The 20678-nt window shown below is 43.1% G+C and overlaps 2 protein-coding genes and 1 pseudogene across 10 annotated transcripts in view; 2 read left to right on the forward strand and 1 right to left on the reverse strand.

The window, feature by feature from the left end:
* Positions 1-17748, reverse strand: part of STRN3 (striatin 3) — a 104139-nt gene extending 86391 nt beyond the window's left edge. The window contains exon 1 of one of the 5 annotated variants that reach the window (XM_073895037.1): positions 17729-17748. In XM_073895037.1, the coding sequence (XP_073751138.1) occupies positions 17729-17731 (3 nt within the window). In that variant the 5' untranslated portion in view covers positions 17732-17748. Of the gene's footprint in view, positions 1-17083; positions 17622-17728 lie in introns of those variants that run through there. The other 4 variants (XM_073895038.1, XM_025870213.2, XM_025870214.2 and 1 more) reach the window with 4 other exon arrangements.
* LOC112822504 (splicing factor 3A subunit 2-like) lies at positions 357-1740 on the forward strand (annotated as a pseudogene).
* AP4S1 (adaptor related protein complex 4 subunit sigma 1) overlaps positions 16673-20678 on the forward strand; it is a 40904-nt gene continuing 36898 nt past the window's right edge. The window contains exon 1 of one of the 5 annotated variants that reach the window (XM_073895041.1): positions 16673-16965. The gene's annotated coding sequence lies outside the window, so the exon portion shown is untranslated. The remainder of the gene's footprint in view (positions 16966-20678) is intronic. The other 4 variants (XM_073895040.1, XM_073895043.1, XM_073895044.1 and 1 more) reach the window with 4 other exon arrangements.

Below are 20678 nucleotides of genomic sequence, written 5' to 3' on the forward strand. Positions count from 1 at the left end.
GTCTCTCCCTCTGCCTGCCTCTCTGCCTACTTGTGCTCTCTATCAAAAAATAAAATCTTTAAAAAATAAAATAAATGGTACACCAGAAAATATCTAACACAAAAGAAGACAATAATAAAGGAAAAGGGGGGGTGAGGAGGAGCGCGGGGCAGAAGACGCAGGTGGATGGATAGAGATCTTCCTTGCTTTCAGCAAATTTACAGCTGAGCCACAGAAGTAGAATTTAGCTTGGGAGAAGCCAAGTGGAGACAAGCAGAAGAAATTTAGGAGTGCACACCGTGTGCTTGGGCAGTCGAGGAAGGCTTCCTGAAGGAGGTGAGACTTGGTCTCACTGGTAGGGACCAGTGTGGTAAAGCCCCAGCGCCCTCACCATGGACTTCCAGCACCGCCCCAGGGGAAGACCGGGAGTAGAGGCGTGGCCTCCTCCTCGGAGAGCAACCGAGACCGCAGGGAGCGCCTCTGGCAGCTGGCCCTGGAGACCATCGACATCAACAACGACCCATATTTCATGAAGAATCATCTGGGCTCATATGAGTGCAAGCTGTGTCTGACCCTGCACAACAACGAGGGCAGCTATCTGGCACATACCCAAGGGAAGAAGCATCAGACCAACTTGGCCCGGCGAGCCGCCAAGGAGGCCAAGGAGGCCCCGGCCCAGCCAGCGCCAGAAAAGGTCAAGGTGGAGGTGAAGAAGTTTGTGAAGATTGGCCGCCCAGGCTACAAACTGACCAAGCAGAGGGACACGGAGATGGACCAGCAGAGCCTCCTCTTCCAGATTGACTACCCTGAGATCGCCGAGGGCATCATGCCCCGCCACCGCTTCATGTCTGCCTATGAGCAGAGGATCGAGCCTCCTGACGGGCGCTGACAGTACCTGCTCAGGGCCGCCGAGCCCTATGAGACCATCGCCTTCAAGGTGCCCAGCAGGGGAGATCGATAAGGCCGAAGGCAAGTTCTGGACTCACTGGAATCGGGAAACCAAGCAGTTTTTCCTGCAGTTTCACTCCAAGATGGAGAAGCCACCAGCCCCTCCAAGCCTCCCTGCTGGGCCTCCTGGGAAGAAGAGACCCCCCGCCCCCCCTGAGGAATGGTCTCCCCCCCCCCCGGCCGCCCCTGCCAGAGTCTTTGCCCCCGCCACCACCAGGAGGCCTGCCTCTGCCACCCATGCCGCCCAGTGGGCCTGCACCCTCAGGGCCTCCGGGCCCTCCCCAGCTGCCCCCCCCAGCTCCCGGTGTCCACCCCCCGAGCCCAGGAGTCCACCCCCCAACATCTGGGGTCCACCCCCCGGCACCAGTGGTCCACCCACCAACATCTGGGGTTCACCCATCGACTCCGGGCATCCACCCTCCAGCCCCAGGGGTCCACCCACCTGCTCCGGGGGTCCATCCTCCCCCATCTGCTGGGGTTCACCCCCAGGCTCCAGGGGTACATCCACCAGCTCCTGCAGTTCATCCCCAGGCCCCTGGGGTCCACCCACCAGCTCCTGGGGTCCATCCCCAGCCTCCTGGAGTTCACCCCTCAAATCCTGGGGTACATCCCCCAACTCCCATGCCCCCGATGCTGAGGCCCCCACTGCCCTCCGAAGGCCCTGGAAACATTCCTCCCCCTCCCCCAGCCAAATGAAAGGCAGCCCCTTCTCCAGGCAAGTCTGGTGTGTGTTTTCCTTCAGAGCTAAGTTTGGTGCTTTTGTATGGGGCTGTGTGGTGTCCCCACTGATCATTAAATGCCTTCCCCGAGGCCCGGCTTGCAAAAAAAAAAAAATAGTAATAATAATAATAATAATAATAATAATAATAATAAAGGAAAAGAGGAACAAAAGATATCTAATGTTCAGCAGTGATGTCTTCCCGTTTAAATAGTAATCTCTTACACACAAATCCATTCCTTATCACCCTTCTCTGCTTTACTTACCTCAATAGCACTCATCACCATCTGACCACCTTTATTTTCTTTCTCTACTCAATAGAATCTAAGCTTCAAGAGGGCAAGAGCTGTATCTTGTTTATAGCTTTATCCCCAAACACATGCCCATTGAGTAGGTGCTTAATAAAAAGCCAATGAATGAATAAATAAATGAACAATCAGTAGAAATAAGCCTTATGAGAAATGTCTCCCATTTTAAGAGCAGCCTACGAGGAAGGGCTATGTGTGCACATGTACAACTTGTAGACTTGGTAGCAAGAAGATAAAGAACTTCCCATCTGATGGGTTTCTATTTTCTCTGTTAAGTAGGAGGTAAAGACATCTGCTGAGTTAGAGGGGAAGGTGGAAGAGCTGAAGATTTACAGACAGCAACTAGCTGCTTTGCATGCTTCTGTTGAAAATTTCTGTATCAAATTCAAATTCTGATAGGTTTGATTGGGCACTGTTGCCTTAAATCAGCAGTCACATGATTTCATGTAAAATTGTTCACAAAAATTCATGCAGTCTTACCACTTCAAAAAATGTTCAAACTTTAAAAAAAAAATCAAAATAAGAAAATAAGCGCCTTGAATTCAGATTTTGAAAAGAACACTGTATCAAATGAAAACATGTATACCCTATAAGTACTGAATTTATCAATTTTTCTAAAGATTTTATTTATTTGACAAAGACAGAAAACACAAGCGGGGGAGCAGGAGTCAGAGGGAGAAGCAGGCTCCCCACAGAGCAAGAAGCCCGTTGTGGGGCTCGATCCCAGGACCCTGGGATTATGACCCAAGCCGAAAGCAGACACTTAACCAACTGAGCCACCCAGGTACCCTTGAATTTATCAATTTTAATACCAAGTAAAAATGAGTTACACCAAAAGAAATAAAAGCTGAGTCTTGAAGATATATTTGTACACTCATGTTTTAGCAGCATCATTCACACTAGTTAAAGGTATGTGCAATCCAAGTGTCCATCAACAGATGAATGGATAAGCAAACTGTGGCATATATATACAATGGAATATATTACTCAGCCTTAAAAAGGAAGGAAATTTTGACATATGCTACATGGATGAACCTTGAGGACATAATGCTGAGTAAAATAAAGCAGTCACAAAGAGACTAATACTGAATGATTCCACTTACATAACGTATGTAGTCAAATTCACTGAGACGGAAGGTAGGAAGGTGGGTTACCAGTAACTGCAGGGATGGAGAATGGGTAGTTATCGTTTAATGGGTACAGAGTTTCAGTTTTACAAGATGAAAAGAGTTCTGGAGATGGACTGTGGTGATGGTTGCCCAATACTAAAGTGTATACATAAAAATAGCTAAGATGATAAATTTTTTTAAAGATTTTATTTATTTGACGGAGAGAGCGAGAGAGCACAAGAAGAGGGAACAGCAGAGGGAGAGGCAGGCTCCCCGCCAAGCAGGGAGCCCTATGTAGGGCTCGATCCCAGGACCCTGGGATCATGACCCAAGCCGAAGGCAGACACTTAACCACCTGAGCCACCCAGGCGCCCAGCTAAGATGGTATTTATATTTGTATTTTAACACAATTTTAAAAATCGGGGTGGGGTGCCTGGATGGCTCAGTTGGCTAAGCATCTGACTCTTGGTTTCAGCTCAGGTAACCATCTCAAGGTCAGGAGATCAAGTTCCCAGTGGGGATCTGAGCTCAGCATGGAGTCGGCTTAAGATTCTCTCTCCTCCTCCCCCTCTGCTCCTTCCCCCACTCGCACATGCAATCCCTCTCTCTAAAATAAATATATCTTTAAATAAAATTGGGAGGAAAAAGTCAATTATAGTATATTATGTATTAAAGCACAGCAAAAAATGATATCCTGTTACTTTTAAAGAAAAAAACCACTTTTTTAGACACTGAATTTAAATCATCTGTACTTCATGCCATATGTTTGTTTATACCAAAGCACAACAGAAGCTAAGGCTTTGAGATACCCATTATCTCTGAGAATGGGACTTTAAAAAATAAACTGAACCGGGGCGCCTGGGTGGCTCAGTCGGTTGAGCATCTGTCTTGGGCTCAGGTCATGATCCCAGGGTCCTGGGATCGAGCTCCACATGGGGCTCCCTGCTCGGTGGAGAGCCTGCTTCTCCCTCTGCCTCTGCCGCTCCCCTTGCCTGTGCTCTCCTGCTCTCTGTCAAATAAATAAATCTTAAATAGACAAATAAATAAATTGAACCTAGTATGCAAAAACTAGGATTTAAGGACACCAGAAACAGTGAAAACAACAATACAGAACACAAAGACATGACAAACCAGAAAGATACAATATGGCTAAAAGAATAACTAAAGGAGAGTCAAGGACCTAAAGTTTATGTAAGGCTGGTAAAGTGGAAGTAATAAAAATCTAGGGAGAAAGTGACCACATGATAATGGAAAATACAGGATATAAGAGAATTCTGAAAAGAACTGACAGAAGACCTAAAGAATACCAGGCTCCAAAAAAGTTCAGCAAAGATGGAATATAATCCTACAGGTAGGCTCAAAACAAAATGTAGCACAGGAATGATAAATTCTACTTTTTATATAGCTAAAACTTCAGAAAATTACAATGATGGACATCTGAGACCATTAGAAGTCTGCACAGGAAGTTAGCTGGAGAAGTCAGAGAACTACAAGCTCAGAGAACCAATTATAAACAATTAAAGATTTAAGAAGACAAACCTATGGGAAGGCTAAAGCAGATTAAAAGCCACTATCAATGACTTTTAAAAATAAATATTAGGTAGGCCTTTCTAAAGAATGGTAATAAAAGTAAGTTTTAAGGGGTAAAAAAAATCTCATAGGTACCATCTAGCCTTATAGTAGCTCACTTCTTTTTTAAGATTTTATTTATTTATTTGACAGAGAGGGACACAGAGAGAGAGGGAACTCACAAGCAGAGGGAGCGGGAGAGGGAGAAGCAGGCTTCCCGCCAAGCAGGGAGGCTGATGCGGGGTTCAATTCCAGGACCCCAGGATCATGACCTGAGCCGAAGGCAGACGCTTAACGACTGAGCCACCCAGGCGCCCTATAATATCTCACTCTTAAGCATGCACAGATAGGGGCACCTATCTGGAGGGAGACTCCCGACTGGAGATGAGTGGACAAAAATTTCAGAATAGTAACTTTGTAACAAATGGAAGAGCCCACGGAAGCTTCAGAATAATCACTCTGTAACAAATTTTAAGAACAAGTCTAGATCAGAGCAAGGGGACTGACAGCTTCCCTGCTCCTCTCTCTCAAGCGTATGATGCCCTCTCATTGAGAGTTTGAAAACCCTGACAGCTTTCCAAGACCTTTTGCGAAAATAGCAATAAATACACAGAAAATGAAATACATAAAAAGAGGAGGCAAATAACTCCAAGAAAAACAAAACATGTACAGAAGGGATAGTATTCACAGTATTCACCTGATTAACAATTTATTATTTACATAGTAATAATAATGTAAAATCTAATGATTTTATTACATTAAAATATGGTGAAAGGAGATAGAAGGTGTTTTAAGTTAAAAGGTAATATAAAATATTGTCAGAGACCATAGCTGTATATTTCTATTACTTAAAAAAAGGAAATAAATATCAGAAGAGTTGATAGTTGTTGCTTCTGGAAAGCTGGACTAGAGAGGATGGGTAAAGGCCAAACTATTTTGGTCATAAGCATTCTAGTATTTCATGTGTTTCTCAGCAAAATTAATTTGAGAAATGACAGTATTTCATAAATACAACAATTCATGCTATTAAGAAATTAGATTTATATATACTGAAATGGTACAATGTTTATGATAAATTTTAGTATGAGTTTATTAATATATTCACTCAACAATTATATAACTACCGGGCATTTTTCTAGGCACTGAATATGAATGGATAGATGATCTATATAAATACACACACAGGGGTGCCTGGGTGGCTCAGTCCTTAAACGTCTGCCTTCGGCTCAGGTCATGATCCCAGGGTCCTGGGATGGAGACCCACACTGGACTCGCTGCTCGGCGGGAAGCCTGCTTCTCCCTCTCCCACTCCCCCTGCTTGTGTTCCTGCTCTCGCTCTCTGTCAAATAAATAAAATCTTTAAAAATAAATTAAACTGTGTATCAGTTTCTAACCTCAGCATTACTGACTTATGGACTGGATAATTTCTTTATGGGGGGGGCAGAAGACTATCCTGTGCATGTTTAACAATATCCCTGACCTCTATCCACTAGATGTCAATAATAACCACCACCCCCCCCGCTCTGGCTATGATAACCAAAAATGTCTCCAGACATGCCAAATGTCCCATGGGAGCAAAACTGCCCCCCCCCCCCGGGGAGAATTACTGTGGTGTTTTTTTCACATGTTGAAGAAGTTCTGGGGGCACCTGGAGGCTCAGTCAGTAGAGCATGTGACTCCTGTTCTCGGGGCTGTAAGTTTGAGCCCCACATTGGGTGTAGAGATTACTTAAAAATCTTAAAAAAAAGGGGGGGGAGGGGAGTTCTGAAATGATACACACCCAGAAAGATAGCAGTTTTGTTACTGGAAGAGTAAAATTAGCAAAAAAGTCACTATCTTTGACATTCTTGTAGCTTGATTTTCATATAAATTCATTATTTCAACAATAAACATTAAAAACTAATATAAAAACTTACAAAATAAAACTAAATGCAACTACAAAAGTTTTAATCATAAAATAAAATCTTAAGAGAGAGTATTTGTCAGTTTTTAAAGAAATCCAAAAAAGGGACGCCTGGGTGGCTCAGTTGGTTAAGTGTCTGCCTTCTGCTCAGGTCATGATCCCAAGGTCCTGGGATGGAGCCCCACATTGGGCTCCCTGCTCAGTGGGGAGCCTGCTTCTCCCTGCCTGCTGCTCCCCCTCCTTGTGCTCTCTCTGACAAATAAATAAAATCTTTAAAAAAGGAAAAAAAAGAAATCCGTAAAAAAAGGAAATGGCAAAAAGATAAATATGTAAATTCATTAAAATTACTAGTAAGTTCAGGGGCACCTGGCTGGCTCAGTTGGTAGAGCATGTGACTCTTGATCTTGGGGTCATGAGTTCAAGCCCCACATTGGGCATACAGCTTACTTTAAGTGGGGGGGGGGAACTAGTAAGTTCAACTTGCTGTTTTATGATAAAGTATTTTTCATCAGTAACTATATAGGCATAAACAATCCATTTCTGAAATATCAATTTTAACAAAAGAAAGTATCTATCACAGGGGCGCCTGAGTGGCTCAGCTGGTTAAGCAGCTGCCTTCGGGCTCAGGTCATGATCCCCAGGTCCTGGGACTGAGCCCTGCATCCAGCTCCCTGCTCTGCGGGGAGCCTGCTTCTCCCTCTCCCTCTGCCACTCCCCCTGCTTGTGCTCTCTTGCGCTCTCTCTCAAATAAATAAATAAACAAAATCTTTAAAAATTAAAAAATTTAAAAAATAATTTTGAATACCTTACAATAAAAATAAAAACTTGGTTCCATTCCAGTATCAAATGGAGAGGGTCAGGGAAGAGTAGTAATGTACTATTGAGATGTTATTTCCATCTTGTGGGCTTTTTTCCCCTATTATGTACTATAAAAATTACAATCAGGTGTTCTCATATCTAACAGCTTAATGGAATCCTAAGCAACTTCACTCAATTATAATTAAGTAAACTCTACACCCAACGTGGGGCTCGAACTCACGACCCCCGCGTTCAAGAGTCGCATGCTCTACCGATTGACCCAGCCAGGTGCCTCAATTTCACTCATTTAACAAATATTTAGCAAATAACTAGTACGTGCCAGGGCCTTTACCATCACATTGGGTATATACATGAGGTTTTTTTTAAATAAAAAAATAAAAAATAAAAAAGGTAGATTCCTCCTCTCAGTTTACGATCTTAAAAGGGGAAAACAAGCAACATTAAGTCTAAAATTACAAATTATATTAAAGATTAGGAAGAAAATGACCTATGTGTAGTGATATATGTGAAGTATAAAAACTCACAAGCACCGATTTTCTAGAATTCCATTCCCTATCCCCACCCCTCTTTTAAATATAATTTTATCAAAGTCTGGTCCACTTTTTAAATGTTAGTCTAAGCCACTCTAAAATTATTTTATTATCTGAGACAACTGTTAGTTGGATATTACTACACTCACCCACTGTTTTATCATTAGCTATATCCTCTTTCCAGCCACCCCACCCCATTTTTTTTGTTTCATCTTTTTCTTTGTTTTGCCTTTCTCCTACATTCGCCAGGATTTCAGTAACAGACTTAGGCCTTAAATGAACCAATCTCTGGTTAACAGTTTTCAAAGCTAAAATATTCATGACCCTTAATTTAAATTCAGGTTTTAAAGAAAACCATGAAATAAAGCATTAAATGAAATTTTAATTTTACAAATGCTAATCAACTCTAAGAAAACAGAAAGCAATACAACAGAGTTTATTTTGAGGCAGCAAGGCTGGTTGCTCACACATTTAAGAACATAGCTACAAATGCTATGTGAAAATTTAACACAACCATCCAGCAATGGCAAAGTAGTTAAATCAACTATGGCTAGTCCCCATGGTAGAATATTATGCAGCTGTTAGAAAAAAGTGAGAATGTTCTCTATTAAAAGGTTTAGCATAATTTCCAAGAAGTGTTAAACAAAAAGGTGAAAAACAGGGTACTGTGTATTTGCTTTTATCTATTTGTATTAAAAAAGTAAGGGGCGCCTGGGTAGCTCAGTCGTTGAGCGTCTGCCTTCGGCTCGGGTCATGGTCCCAGGGTCCTGGGATCGAGCCCCGTATCAGGCTCCCTGCTCAGCGAGAGGCCTGCTTCTCCCTCTCCCACTCCCCCTGCTTGTGTTCCCCCTCTCGCTGTGTCTCTGTCAAATAAATAAAATCTTTAAAAAAATAAAAATAAAAAAGTAAGAATACATATAGTACTAATAAAAGTAGTTGCTAATGTGGGACCAAGGGTGGACAGGCTTATGGTTAAGTAAGAGACTTAATTTTGAACCATGCATTACTTATTTTAAAAAGTCTGAAACTGCTTAATAAGAATTTTAGAAACCATTTTACAAAGTCTGTCTGAAGATGATCCAAAATTTCACTACAAATTTATAACAGCTTCAGTTATAGTTTTTTACATCTTGTCACACTGAGCATATCCATTAGCCATTTGTTTACAATTCCTTACCACTCAGGTGGTCCAAATGAACAGTAGGTACTGCTATTAATTTAAAAGGGCATAACACATTGCTCAAAAGTAACTCAGCAGCTCCTGACTTCATTACCTACCGTTTTATGTTGAGCAAGTTATTTAACCTATTGCCCATGTTTCCTTCTCTCTAAAATGGAAATAACTGTACCTATGGCATGGTATGAAAGTTAGAATGATTCCCAGCACACAGAAAACTGATTAAATGTTAGATGTTATTATTCATAGTTCTTTTATGGACATGTAGTTTTGATCTATATAATCAAACACCACAGTATGTTTCCATCAAATCCAACAATTGATAGCATATTCCAAATCAGTAAACTCCTGTTAAATAGCTTCAATGTACTGGAAAAGCAGAAAAGTGAAAATAACAATAAAAAATAAAAGTGCAACAATGTAGCCACACAGAGTGCAAGTCACTCTGAGTGCAGAAAAGAGAGTGACATATTGCTAAAGTTTAAAATATCAATAGAAGGGGCGCCTGGGTGGCTCAGGTCATGATCCCAGGGTTCTGGGATCGAACCCCTTCATTGGGCTTCCTGAGCCGAGGGAAGCCTGCTTCTCCCTCTCCCTCTCCCCCTGCTTGTGCATGCTCACAAGGGGGCTCTCTCTCTCTCTCCCCGTCAAATGAAAAAACATTTTTAAAGATTTTATTTATTTATTTGACAGAGAGAGAGAGAGAGAGAGAGACAGTGAGAGAGGGAACACAAGCAGGGGGAGTGGAAGAGGGAGAAGCAGGTTTCCCACCGAGCAGAGAGCCCGATGAAGGGGCTCGATCCCAGGACCCTGGGATCATGACCCGAGCCAAAGCAGATGCTTAATGACTGAGCCACCCAGGTGCCCCGAAAATCATTAAAAATTAAATAAATAGGGGTGCCTGGGTGGCTCAGTCGTTAAGCGTCTGCCTTCGGCTTGGGTCATGATCCCAGGATCCTGGGATTGAGCCCTCCATCGGGCTCCCTGCTCTGTGGGAAGCCTGCTTCTCCCTCTCCCACTCGCCCTGCTTGTGTTCCCTCTCTCGCTTTGCCTGTCAAATAAATAAATAAAATCTCAAAAAAAATTAATATCAATAGAGGAATGAAGATTTTGAAGGGAAAGCAGTTAGAAAAATGGATTATACAAATTATTAATAACCTTTGATCACACTGGTTCCCAAACCTGGCTGACAATCAGAATTACTAGGTATGTATTTTAAAAACAAAAGATTCCACCTCAGACTCCTTAATCACAATGACAAGGGATGAAATATGGGAATCTGTATTTTTAAAGCATCCCAGGTGATTATGATCATTAACTAGGTTTGGGAGGCACCACAGGACTCCCTATCTTACAATTAGAGACTTTACAAGTATCTCCAGATAAAATAAATTTAATCTTTACCTTTGGTAGCTGTAAAGCCAAAGGTAAAGTGATATTACAATTAGTCATTCCTGGGAATGCCAGGGTGGCTCAGGAGGTTAAGCGTCTGCCTTCAACTGAAATCATGATCCCAGGCCCTGGGATCAATCGAGCCCCATGTCAGGCTCCCTGCTCAGTGGGGTGTCTGCTTCTCCCTCTCCCTCTCCATCTCCCTGTGCTCGTGCTCCCTCGCGTGTGCGTGCTCTCTCCCCCTCTATAATAAATAAATAAAATCTTAAAAAAAAAACAATTATTCCTTTAGACTAAGCCATTAAAGAACATTTTAAGGTAAATATGTAATAAGTGTTCTAAGTTATAGTGTGGCTGCTACTTAGTGAACAGCTACTCACTGGTCCAACATCGTTCCATTCAAAAACAAAATGTCAAGAAGAGAATAGAGAATACAATTTAAAAGCAGGTAAAAGATCTGAGCAGACACCTCACCAAAAATACACAGTGAAAAATAAGCATATGAAAAGATGCTCAAGACTATGATATTAGGGAATTGCAAATTAAAGCAGGATACCACTACCACCTATTAGAGTGGCTAACATCCAAAACACTGACAACATCAAATGCTGACAAGGATGTGGCACAAGAATTCTCTCATTCATTGCTGGTGGGAATGCAAAACAGGTACAGCACTTTGAAAGACTGTTTGGCAGTATTAAACATACCCTTATTATACAATCCAGCAAGCGAGCTCTCTGGTATTTACGTAAACTACTTGAAAACTTAGGTCCACACAAAAATCTGCACATGAATGTTTATCCATAATTGCCAAATCTTGGAACAGCAATGACATCCTTCAATAGGTGGACACAGGAGCACCTGACTGGCTCAGTCAGTGGAGCATGTGACTCTTGATCTCGGGGTTTTAAGTTCAAGCCCAACGATGGGTGAAGAAATTACTGAAAAATGAAATCTTAAAAACAAAAAGTGGACAAATAAATGTAGTGCAATGGAATATATTATTCAGCACTAAAAAGACCAAGCCACAAAAAGACATTTAAGAAGGAACCTTAAATGAACACTAAGTGTTCATTCTGGACAATCCGGCATTCTGGAGAAAGTAAAACTATGGAAGACAGTGAAAGCACACTAGCTTCCTAGGGTTTGGGGAGAGGGAGGAAGAAAAGGTGGAACACGGAATTTTCAGGGCAGTAAAACTATTCTGTATACTATAAAGGTACATACAAGTCCTTATACTTTTGTCAAAAACCAAAGAACAGGGGCACCTGGGTGGCTCAGTCGGTTAAGCGTCTGCCTTTGGCTCAGGTCATGATTCTAGACTATCAGGTTCCAGCCTGCATTGGGCTCCCTGCTCAGTGGGAAGTCCGCTGCCCCCTCTGCCCCTCCCCCTGCTGGTGCTCGAGCTCCCTTGGGCACTCTCTCTCCCTCTCAAATAAATCAATCTTTAAAAACAACAAAAACAACAACAAATCTTTAAAATCTTAAAAAAAAAAAAAAGAACATACAAGACAAAGGGTGAACCTTAAGGTAAACTATGGGCTCTGGTTGATAATAATGGGTCAATGTTGGTTCATCGGTTACAACGAATACACCAAGCTAGCAGGGGTATGGTCGGGGAGAGATTATGTGGGAAGTGTCTGTATCTTCTCCTCAATTTTGCTGTAAACCTAAAATTGCTCTAAGAAACAGTCAATGAGGGTGGCTCAGTTGGTTAAGTGTCTACCTTCGACTCAGGTCATGATCCCAGAGTCCCACAGTCTCAGGACTGAACCCCGCATAAAGCTCCCCACAGTGGGGAGCCTGCTTCTCCCTGACCCTCCCCCTTCTTGTTTTCTCTCTCTCTAATAAATCAAAAAATTACCATACTGTTCTTACTTTTGTATTTTCACAGATTCATAAAAATGTTGTAATAATGCAGAGTAAACTGTTAGTTTTCCTCTTAAAAATGAAGAAATCAAGTTATGCTTAAGCGAATTATCTTTTAAGGTCTTTAGGTGGCAACATCTGTCATGTTATGACAAATCAGTATGCCAGAGTGTGCAAACAAAAACACTAATTAAAATTTTTACATTTGTTCAATTAATAGTTTTAGGGGGGTGCCTGGCTGGCTCAGTTGTTAAGCATCTGCCTTCGACTCAGGTCATGATCCCAGGGTCCTGGGACTGAGCCCCGCATCGGGCCCCCTGCTCGGCAGGAAGACTGCTTCTCCCTCTCCCACCTCCCCTGCTTGTGTTCCTTCTCTCACTGTCTCTTTCTCTCTCTCTCTGTCGAATAAATAAATAAAATCTAAAAAAAAAAAAAAAAAAAATTAACAGTTTTAGAACACAAACTCCTGTACTACATTTCTATTTAATATCTATGCCATATTTTTATAGTTGACAAACAAGCATTTTGTGTATACCCTAAGTGCATACGACTACAGAGAAAAATAGAAGGACATATCTGCAATATACATAAACTAGACCTGGCACACAATGCGAGCTCAATAACTTTGCTGAAACGTCCTAGTGTGCCACATAATGGTAGACAAAGAATTACAAGTCAAATTCCATTTCTACAAAAATGGTAAGACGACAATATAATACAATGGTTACAAGAATGGTAGTAAAACCACAAGCTTTGGATTCAAACTGGGGTTCAAATCTCAACTGTAACACTTCATAGGTGAGTGACCTTGACAAAGTTATTTCACCTAAGTTTATCTCCTCATCTGTAAAATAGGAACAATACCTGCCTCATAAGGTTGTAGTGCTAATTAAATGGAAGTTATAATTTTTATATAACGTGAATTGCCAAAATCACAAAAACAGTCCATTTTTTCCAAGTCCTAGACCAAATTAATCCAAATCTCTGGAGGATGAGGCAGAGGCCTGCATATTTTCAAAAGTTTTACAAGTGATTCTGAGTAGCATTCTCATTTAGGAATCACTGTCCTAGAGCCTCACTACTAAAGCTTTACCTGAGCCCCAGGTTAAGTTAACAACATGAAGATAAAAGCATTAAGACATGATCCTCTGGTTTAGTTCCACGTTTCTAAGACAGATCTTTACCCAAAATTCCTTTTACAGAGAACAGAACCATACTGCAAAATTCCAATTTAAAATCCTTTCCAAGGGCGCCTGGCTGGCTTAGTTGGTAGAGCATGCAACTCTTGATCTCAGGGTCATGAGGTCAAGCCCCAAGTTGGGTGTGAAGCCTACTTAAAATAAAAAAATAAAAATCCTTTCCAAAGCCAGGGAAAATAGGATTCCATATTGAAATTTTACATCAAAATTGGGTATACCCTAACCTCTTCATATTCATTATTAAACAGTTCTAATACTGAATATTTTTAATATTTTACTTATTTATTTGACAGAGAGAGAGAGAGAAAGCGTGCGCACAAGCAGGGGGAGCAGGCAGAGGGAGAGAAGCAGGCTCCCTACCGAGTAAGGAGCCCGATGTGGGACTCGATCCCAGGACCCTGGGATCATGACCTGAGCCAAAGGCAGACGCTTAACTGACTGAGCCACCCAGGCGCCCAATACTGAATATTTCTGAGTCACTGTTCATCTACACATCAACAGTAACCCAAGGCTGTATACAATAATATTTAAGCTTTCTTATTTGTCATCATTCTTAAAAATAAGTTTAAGTTTACAGTTAAGATCCACTGACACTTCACTTAAACCCTAATAAATTTTTTATTTGACACATATATTTTCCTTAAGATTTTATTTTTTTTAAATAATCTCTACACCCAATGTGGGGATCGAACTTACAACCTGGAGATCAAGAGCTGCATGCTCTACCAACTGAGCCAGCCAGGCGCCCCTTGACACATCATTTTTAAATGTGCATCTCACAAGCAATCTTATTAAAGACTGAAGGTACCTAAAGCAAATTCAATATTCCAGAAACAAACCTGAAACCCTATTAACTAAGTACCCCAATAAAATATTTTAGAGAAATACGTAGAAAACATACAAACAGAATCATGAACATTCCATTTCAAAGAATCAGCATGAAATAATGAAAATCCCTGGAAAAAAGTAAGAGTCTAGAAATACTGTAGAACTTGTTAAAAATAAGCAAACAAAAAAAGCTTAGAACAGCTTTATCAGAACTAATATGCCAATAGCAGATCAACTGGAAAGCAAACAAGCAAAAGGAATCTTCCTTAAAAGATTTCACTGTTAATCGCAGAGAGAACTATAAGGGAAAGAAGGGGCTAAGGCAGACATACAGACCTCATTAATGTATAGATTTTAATTTAGACACAAGACATTTTCTCAGATACTTAAATTAGTGAAGCTTATAAATGACTAATTCATTGTTAACGTGCAAAGTGTTAAAATCCAAGCTATCATACAACAGTGCAAAGGTCGTAAGACACTATTATGCAGGGTCTGGTAAGGTATTATTTACTTAGTACAAGACTCAGTGCATGTATAAATGCAATTTTTTAAAAATAACTGTCTTACTATCTTCATTCACACAGAATATTAAGTTTGCAACATGGTGTAGTAAAAAGTTATCAACAGAACTCTATAAATCCCAGATATTTTAAAACAGACTATACACAAGTTAAAAGAAACAATACACAATTCTGATACAAGCTTTTTGAAAGTTATATTTTTAAAAAAAGTCCAACAGTGGGGCACCTGGGTGGCTCAGGCGGTTGAGTGTCTGCCTTTGGCTCAGGTCATGATCCCAGAGTCCTGGGATCAAGCCCTGCATCGGGCTCCTTGCTCAGTGGGGAGTCTGCTTCTCCCTCTCCCTCTGCCCTGCTCATGCTTTCTCTCTAATAAATTTTAAAAAATAAAAAAATAGGGCGCCTGGGTGGCTTAGTCGTTGGGCGTCTGCCTTTGGCTCAGGTCGTGATCCTAGGGTCCTGGGATGGAGTCCCGCATCAGGCTCCCTGCTCAGTGGGAGGCCTGCTTCTCCCTCTCCCACTCCCCCTGCCTGTGTTCCCTCTCTCGCTGTCTCTGTCAAATAAATAAAATCTTAAAAAAATAAAAATAAAAAAATAAATAAAAGTCCAATAGTATATCAAAGCACAATTCTAAAACACTGAATTGACTAACGGGATAATTTATAATTAATTTTTTTGAAGACTTAAGTGTCAAGATATATAAACATCCTTACTTTTTAAAAGTTTAGCTTCACCAACTTTGTAGAATCAAATAAAAGTTTCCTAATTCAAAATTAAACTAAAGTATATATATTTGAGGGGTGCCTGGGTGGCTCAGTCGTTAAGCGACTGCCTTTGGCTCAGGTCATGGTCTCCGCAGGAAGCCCGCTTCTCCCCCTCTCCCACTCCCGGAGCTTGTGTTCCCGCTCTTGCTGTGTCTCTCTCTGCTAAATAAATAAAATCTTTTTTAAATAAGGTATATATTTGCTTGAAGACACCCCAAGTTAATCCAATCTTCCTTCTTGCAACACTATTTTCCCAATTACTCACCATAGGCATATATGACATACATATATCAGCGAACACTATTGCTTACATTCTAAATATATACCAGTGTGAAGAACAGGTGGGACACTATTTGGATGCATGCTCTTGTCTTCTAAGCCTAAATTTGCCCTGGAAAGGGATTTAAAAATAAACACAAATACCCAAGAGTTGAACAATCCTCTTAAAAAGATGTAGCCATTCTGAAATCCAAGATATGAGCTCTTCAACTACCAACACCTTCCAAAAGTTAGGTAAATCAGCTTATCAAAGTTTCACCTTAAAAAGATCAAATAAGGCCCAATTATGAAGGGTTCTGAGGATATTTAACTTTGCTTCCCGAGTCAGTAACGTGAGACAACTACGTTTTACTTCAAGCTAATGTGAAATCTTTCCTCAGTCGTTTCATAAATACAGCACAGATACTCTGGTTTAGCCTTTTACGGATAAAGAAAGGGCTGGAAGCCCAGTAAAGGGTACTCTAAAAAGAAAATTTCAATTTAGAGAAGCACTGATGAGTCAGTCGCTTAGGAAGAACTGAAAGAGAACCTAAGTGACTAAGGCAGCATCCCAGGTAAGAAGGTACTTAAAGTTGGCGGCAGGAAGTGAAAACTTCACAAGCGAGCAGCAAGACATTATGCTTGGTAGCAGCCCTGGAAAGAAGCGTGGCTGTCAAGGGGCAAGTGCGTACCAACTCCGAGAGAGGTGGCCAAAAATGCCAAATCGGATGGGGGGGGTGATGAGGGAAAACGTAATAAAATGCCCATCCCAGACCCTCTCCTCTGGCTCTCCATCTCAACAGGCACAATCAAAAGTAGGCTTAATGCCCAATAACCCCACGCCGGACGCTCCCACAGAGAGTTTAGCCCCAAGCCCGGGAGGCCCAGCAGGCCGCCTCCAGAGGAGCCCCCGCAGACGCCATACTAAAAGTCAAAATGGCTGCCCCAAGGAAGCCCGCACCGCGCAGCTACTAAGGGTTGGGGAACAAGCTTCTGCGGGAAAGGGGGAGGGGGGCTCACGGAAGAGCCGTCGCCAGAACCGCAGGCAGGACTATCGCCCCCAGAGCTGCACAGGTAGGTTCCCCTCGGCCCTCAAGGCCCGGGGCTCCGACAGAGGGGAGTCCCGGCCCCACCCCCCCGGCCGGGAACCCTGTCGCCGCAGCTGTCCCGCACACCGACCCCAGCGAGGTACCTGCAGTTCGGCCCGCTCCACCTCCCAGTGCGCCCGCTCCATCTCGAACCGAGCCCACTCGTGCTGGATGTAGTGCAGGATCCCCGGGATAGTGTACTGCTGTGGCCGGGACAGCTCCGGGCCTGCTGCGGGACCCGCTCCCTCGGCGGCTGGAGGACCCCCGCCGCCCGCCGCTCCATTCCCCCCTGGCGAAAGGCTCATGTTCCCCCCAGGTCCCTGCTGCTGCCTTGGAGGGGCCGCCATCCCCGGGCCTCCACCACCGCCTCCGGCGAGCTCGTCCATTGTGTGTGGGGCCCCGGCCGGGGCGCAGGGCGAGAAGCCGACGGCTGGGGGAAGGGCCGGGGAGGGTGGCCCCGCGCTGGCGGCGGGGCGAAGGCCGGCAGGAAGAGGGGCGACGAGGGGGTCGTTGCTGTATGCTTGCCGTGGGTCAGAGCAGGGAGCTGCCGGTCGCCGCCATTACAGTCCCTCCTCCATCTGCCCGTCTCACTCACTCACTTTAGGGAAGGGGGGGCCGCGTTGGGATGGGGGGGAAGGGGGCAGGGTTGGGAAGGGGATAGACGTAGGGCCGTCACTCCCGCGCAGCATGCCGGGTAGAGAACGCCGCTGCCGCCGCACGCCTAGCAGCCAAATAGAGTGCGGCCTCACCATACGCAGGCGTACTGAGGACTCAGTAAGGGTACTTGAGGCGGGGTTGGCTTTCTGGCCCCGCCCCTAGGCCCTCCTTCCAACTTGCTCCGGGTGTCTCGCTGCGGTTACTGGACCGTGGCCCACCGACTCTTAACTTTTGGGAGCCGGTCGGTCTTTAGCTCCCAACAATCAGTTTTCCTTGCTCAGTCACCAACCCCACGAACGCCGTTCCCCACGCAAGGGTCTCAGCAGCATGCCTCCCTTCTGAGCTGTTTTAACCAGGCTGGGCGCTCCGGCCGGCCGCAGCCGGTCCCGGATTCCTGACGTTTCTTTCGCATTCCTTGCGTGTTTCAGGATGTCCCAGAGGGTCGGGCCTCTTTCTCTGCTTGTCACTCGCTCTTTCGCTGGTTTCTTAGCACGAGTCAACTCCTGAGGCTTTGGGGATGTTCTCTTTTGGCATATTGCCCAGATCCTTCCGGACATTGGTGGCTGATCCCCGGTCTCCGTTTCAAGCCCGGACTTCGGTCCTAATTCTGTGCTCTCCGTTGCCGGTCTCAGCTTGTTCCACTTTGCCTCCCCTATTCTTTACTCTTCTGGGGTGGGTTGTTTGTGGGGGGGGGGCAGGTGGAGCAGGAGTGAATGTTTTCATTTTTTCTTGGGAAAAGGGAAAGTGAAAAACTTTAGATCTTGGCAGTGGTGCGAAGAGAGAAAGATACCTTTGAAGGAGACTTGTTAGACTAACAATTCGGTGTTTTAGAATGAATGGGCTCACAAATAGGATTCATAGCAGAATCTTTTGATGGAAACAGAAAATAAAAGCATCGTGAATACAACGTAAAATCCTAGATGAACAGCTGCAAAGATGTTTTCCTGGGTCATTAAATGGTGTTTGAATGAATATAACATACACCTAAAAGACACGTTTAATCTTTTAAGTACCATAGTGTGTGTTCTTATGTGCTTAGGTTGCCAAGAAACATTCTTTTTTATATATATATATTTTTTAAGATTTTATTTGTTTATTCATGAGAGACAGAGGGGGGGGAGAGAGAGAGAGAGAAGCAGAGGGAGAAACAGGCTCCCAAGGAGCAGGGAGCCCGATGTGGGACTCGATCCCAGGACCCCAGGATCGTGACCTGAGCCGAAGGCAGATGCTTAACCATCTGAGCCACCCAGGCGCCCTAGGTTGCCAAGAAACATTCTTAATGAACTAGTACGTTTCTAAAGAAAGTTAATATAGCTAATAACCACTTGTTTGAAAAATAGGACAAAAATGTTTAACAATATAATAAGGAAAAAAGGTTCAATAATTACAGCCATGCAGGAAAATTGCACATATAATTGATTGCATTAATTTTTTTTCTTCTCTACTACCAATAAAGTTTTCACTATGTGATATACAAGACCACTCAAGGTATAATTTCAAAAAGATAAAAATAGTACATCTTATTTTAACATGTCTGCTTTACTATTATTATGTTTAATGGAGAGCAGATTGGACGTGTTACCCATGCTGCCATATTTTATTTGTATATGAAATGAGATCTTAGGTCACATATTATTAGGAACTGTTTCTCCATATTATTAAGTACTCTTTTTCCATTTTGTTTATTTTTTTTAAGATTTTTATTTATTTATTTGACAGAGAGAGACACACACAGCAAGAGAGGGAACACAAGCAGGGGGAGTGGGAGATGGAGAGGCAGGCTTCCCGCGGAGCAGGGAGCCGGATGTGGGGCTCGATCCCAGGACCCTGGGATCATGACTTGAGCCGAAGCCAGAGGCTTAACGACTGAGCCACCCAGGTGCCCCCTATTTTTCCATTTTATACTGACCAACATACAACCTGCTTTAAACCCTTTTAAGGGGCCTCATAGCACATAAAAAGTTCCAAAATGTGTCTCCAAGAAACATGTTTGAGCAGGTGTAATTGATCTCTGTTATGTTGGCATCAAAAGAAGAAGAACATGTGTACTTATATTTCCCACTGGTACCTCAAGCTCAAGTAAAACTAGATTGATAATCCTTCTATTTTCCTCCCCACCCACCTTCAAAAAAAGGTGCTGTTTCTCTTCTATTACCTATCTTATTAAGCAGCACTACATCCAGACCTGAGAGCTGGCAGTCATTGTAGTACCTGCCTTTCAGTCACCCCCACATCCAATCCCTTTCTCAGTACATATTTCATTTCTGTTCCTTACCTATAACATATCTATTCCATTACCTTTATTGTTGTGTTAGTTTAAACCTTCCCCCCTTACTTGTTCCCCCACCTCCTGCTACCACTGATGCCAGAGTGATCTTCAAAAGGCAGATCTGATTCTATTGTTCCTTGCTTAAAATATTTTAGTGATGGGAGGCCTGGGTGGCCCAGTCAGTTAAACGTTCAACTCTTGGTTTGGGCTCAGGTCATGATCTCAGGGTCATGAGATTTAGCCCATGTGGAGCTCTGCACACTGTACAGAGTCTGCTGGAGATTGTCTCTCCCTCTGTGCCTCCACCTATGTGTTCTCTCTCCCTCTCTCTAATAAATTAATCTTTAAAAAAATATTTTGGTGATCACCAGATTTAGAATAAAGCCCCAATTTTAGCATAGCATATAAAGATCCTTCACATTCTAGATCCTCCCTATCGCCTAGTCTACCATCACACCAATATGGCATCCATTCTTCTCTCCAGGCAAGCTGCACTGATTTTGGTTCCTCAAGAGCATAATGCTGTTTCATTTCATGAGAATTTAGCACATGCTCTACCCCATTGGCTTTCCTTCCCTTCTTCATTCAAAACTCAGTTTGAGTATTCTCTGCCTTCGACTCGGGTCATGATCCCAGGGTCTTGGGATCAAGCCCTACATCAGGCTCCCTGCTCAGTGAGGAGCCTGCTTTTCCCTCTCCTTCTGCCTCTCTCTCTCTCTCTCTCAAATAAATAAATAAAATCTTTAAAAAAAAAAAATTGAAGTACTCCCTAT

This window comes from Callorhinus ursinus, unplaced genomic scaffold (genome assembly GCF_003265705.2).
Source record: "Callorhinus ursinus isolate GAN/ISIS: 27379988/994484 unplaced genomic scaffold, GSC_fseal_2.0 scaffold8, whole genome shotgun sequence".
NCBI classification, from domain to species: Eukaryota; Metazoa; Chordata; class Mammalia; order Carnivora; family Otariidae; genus Callorhinus; species Callorhinus ursinus.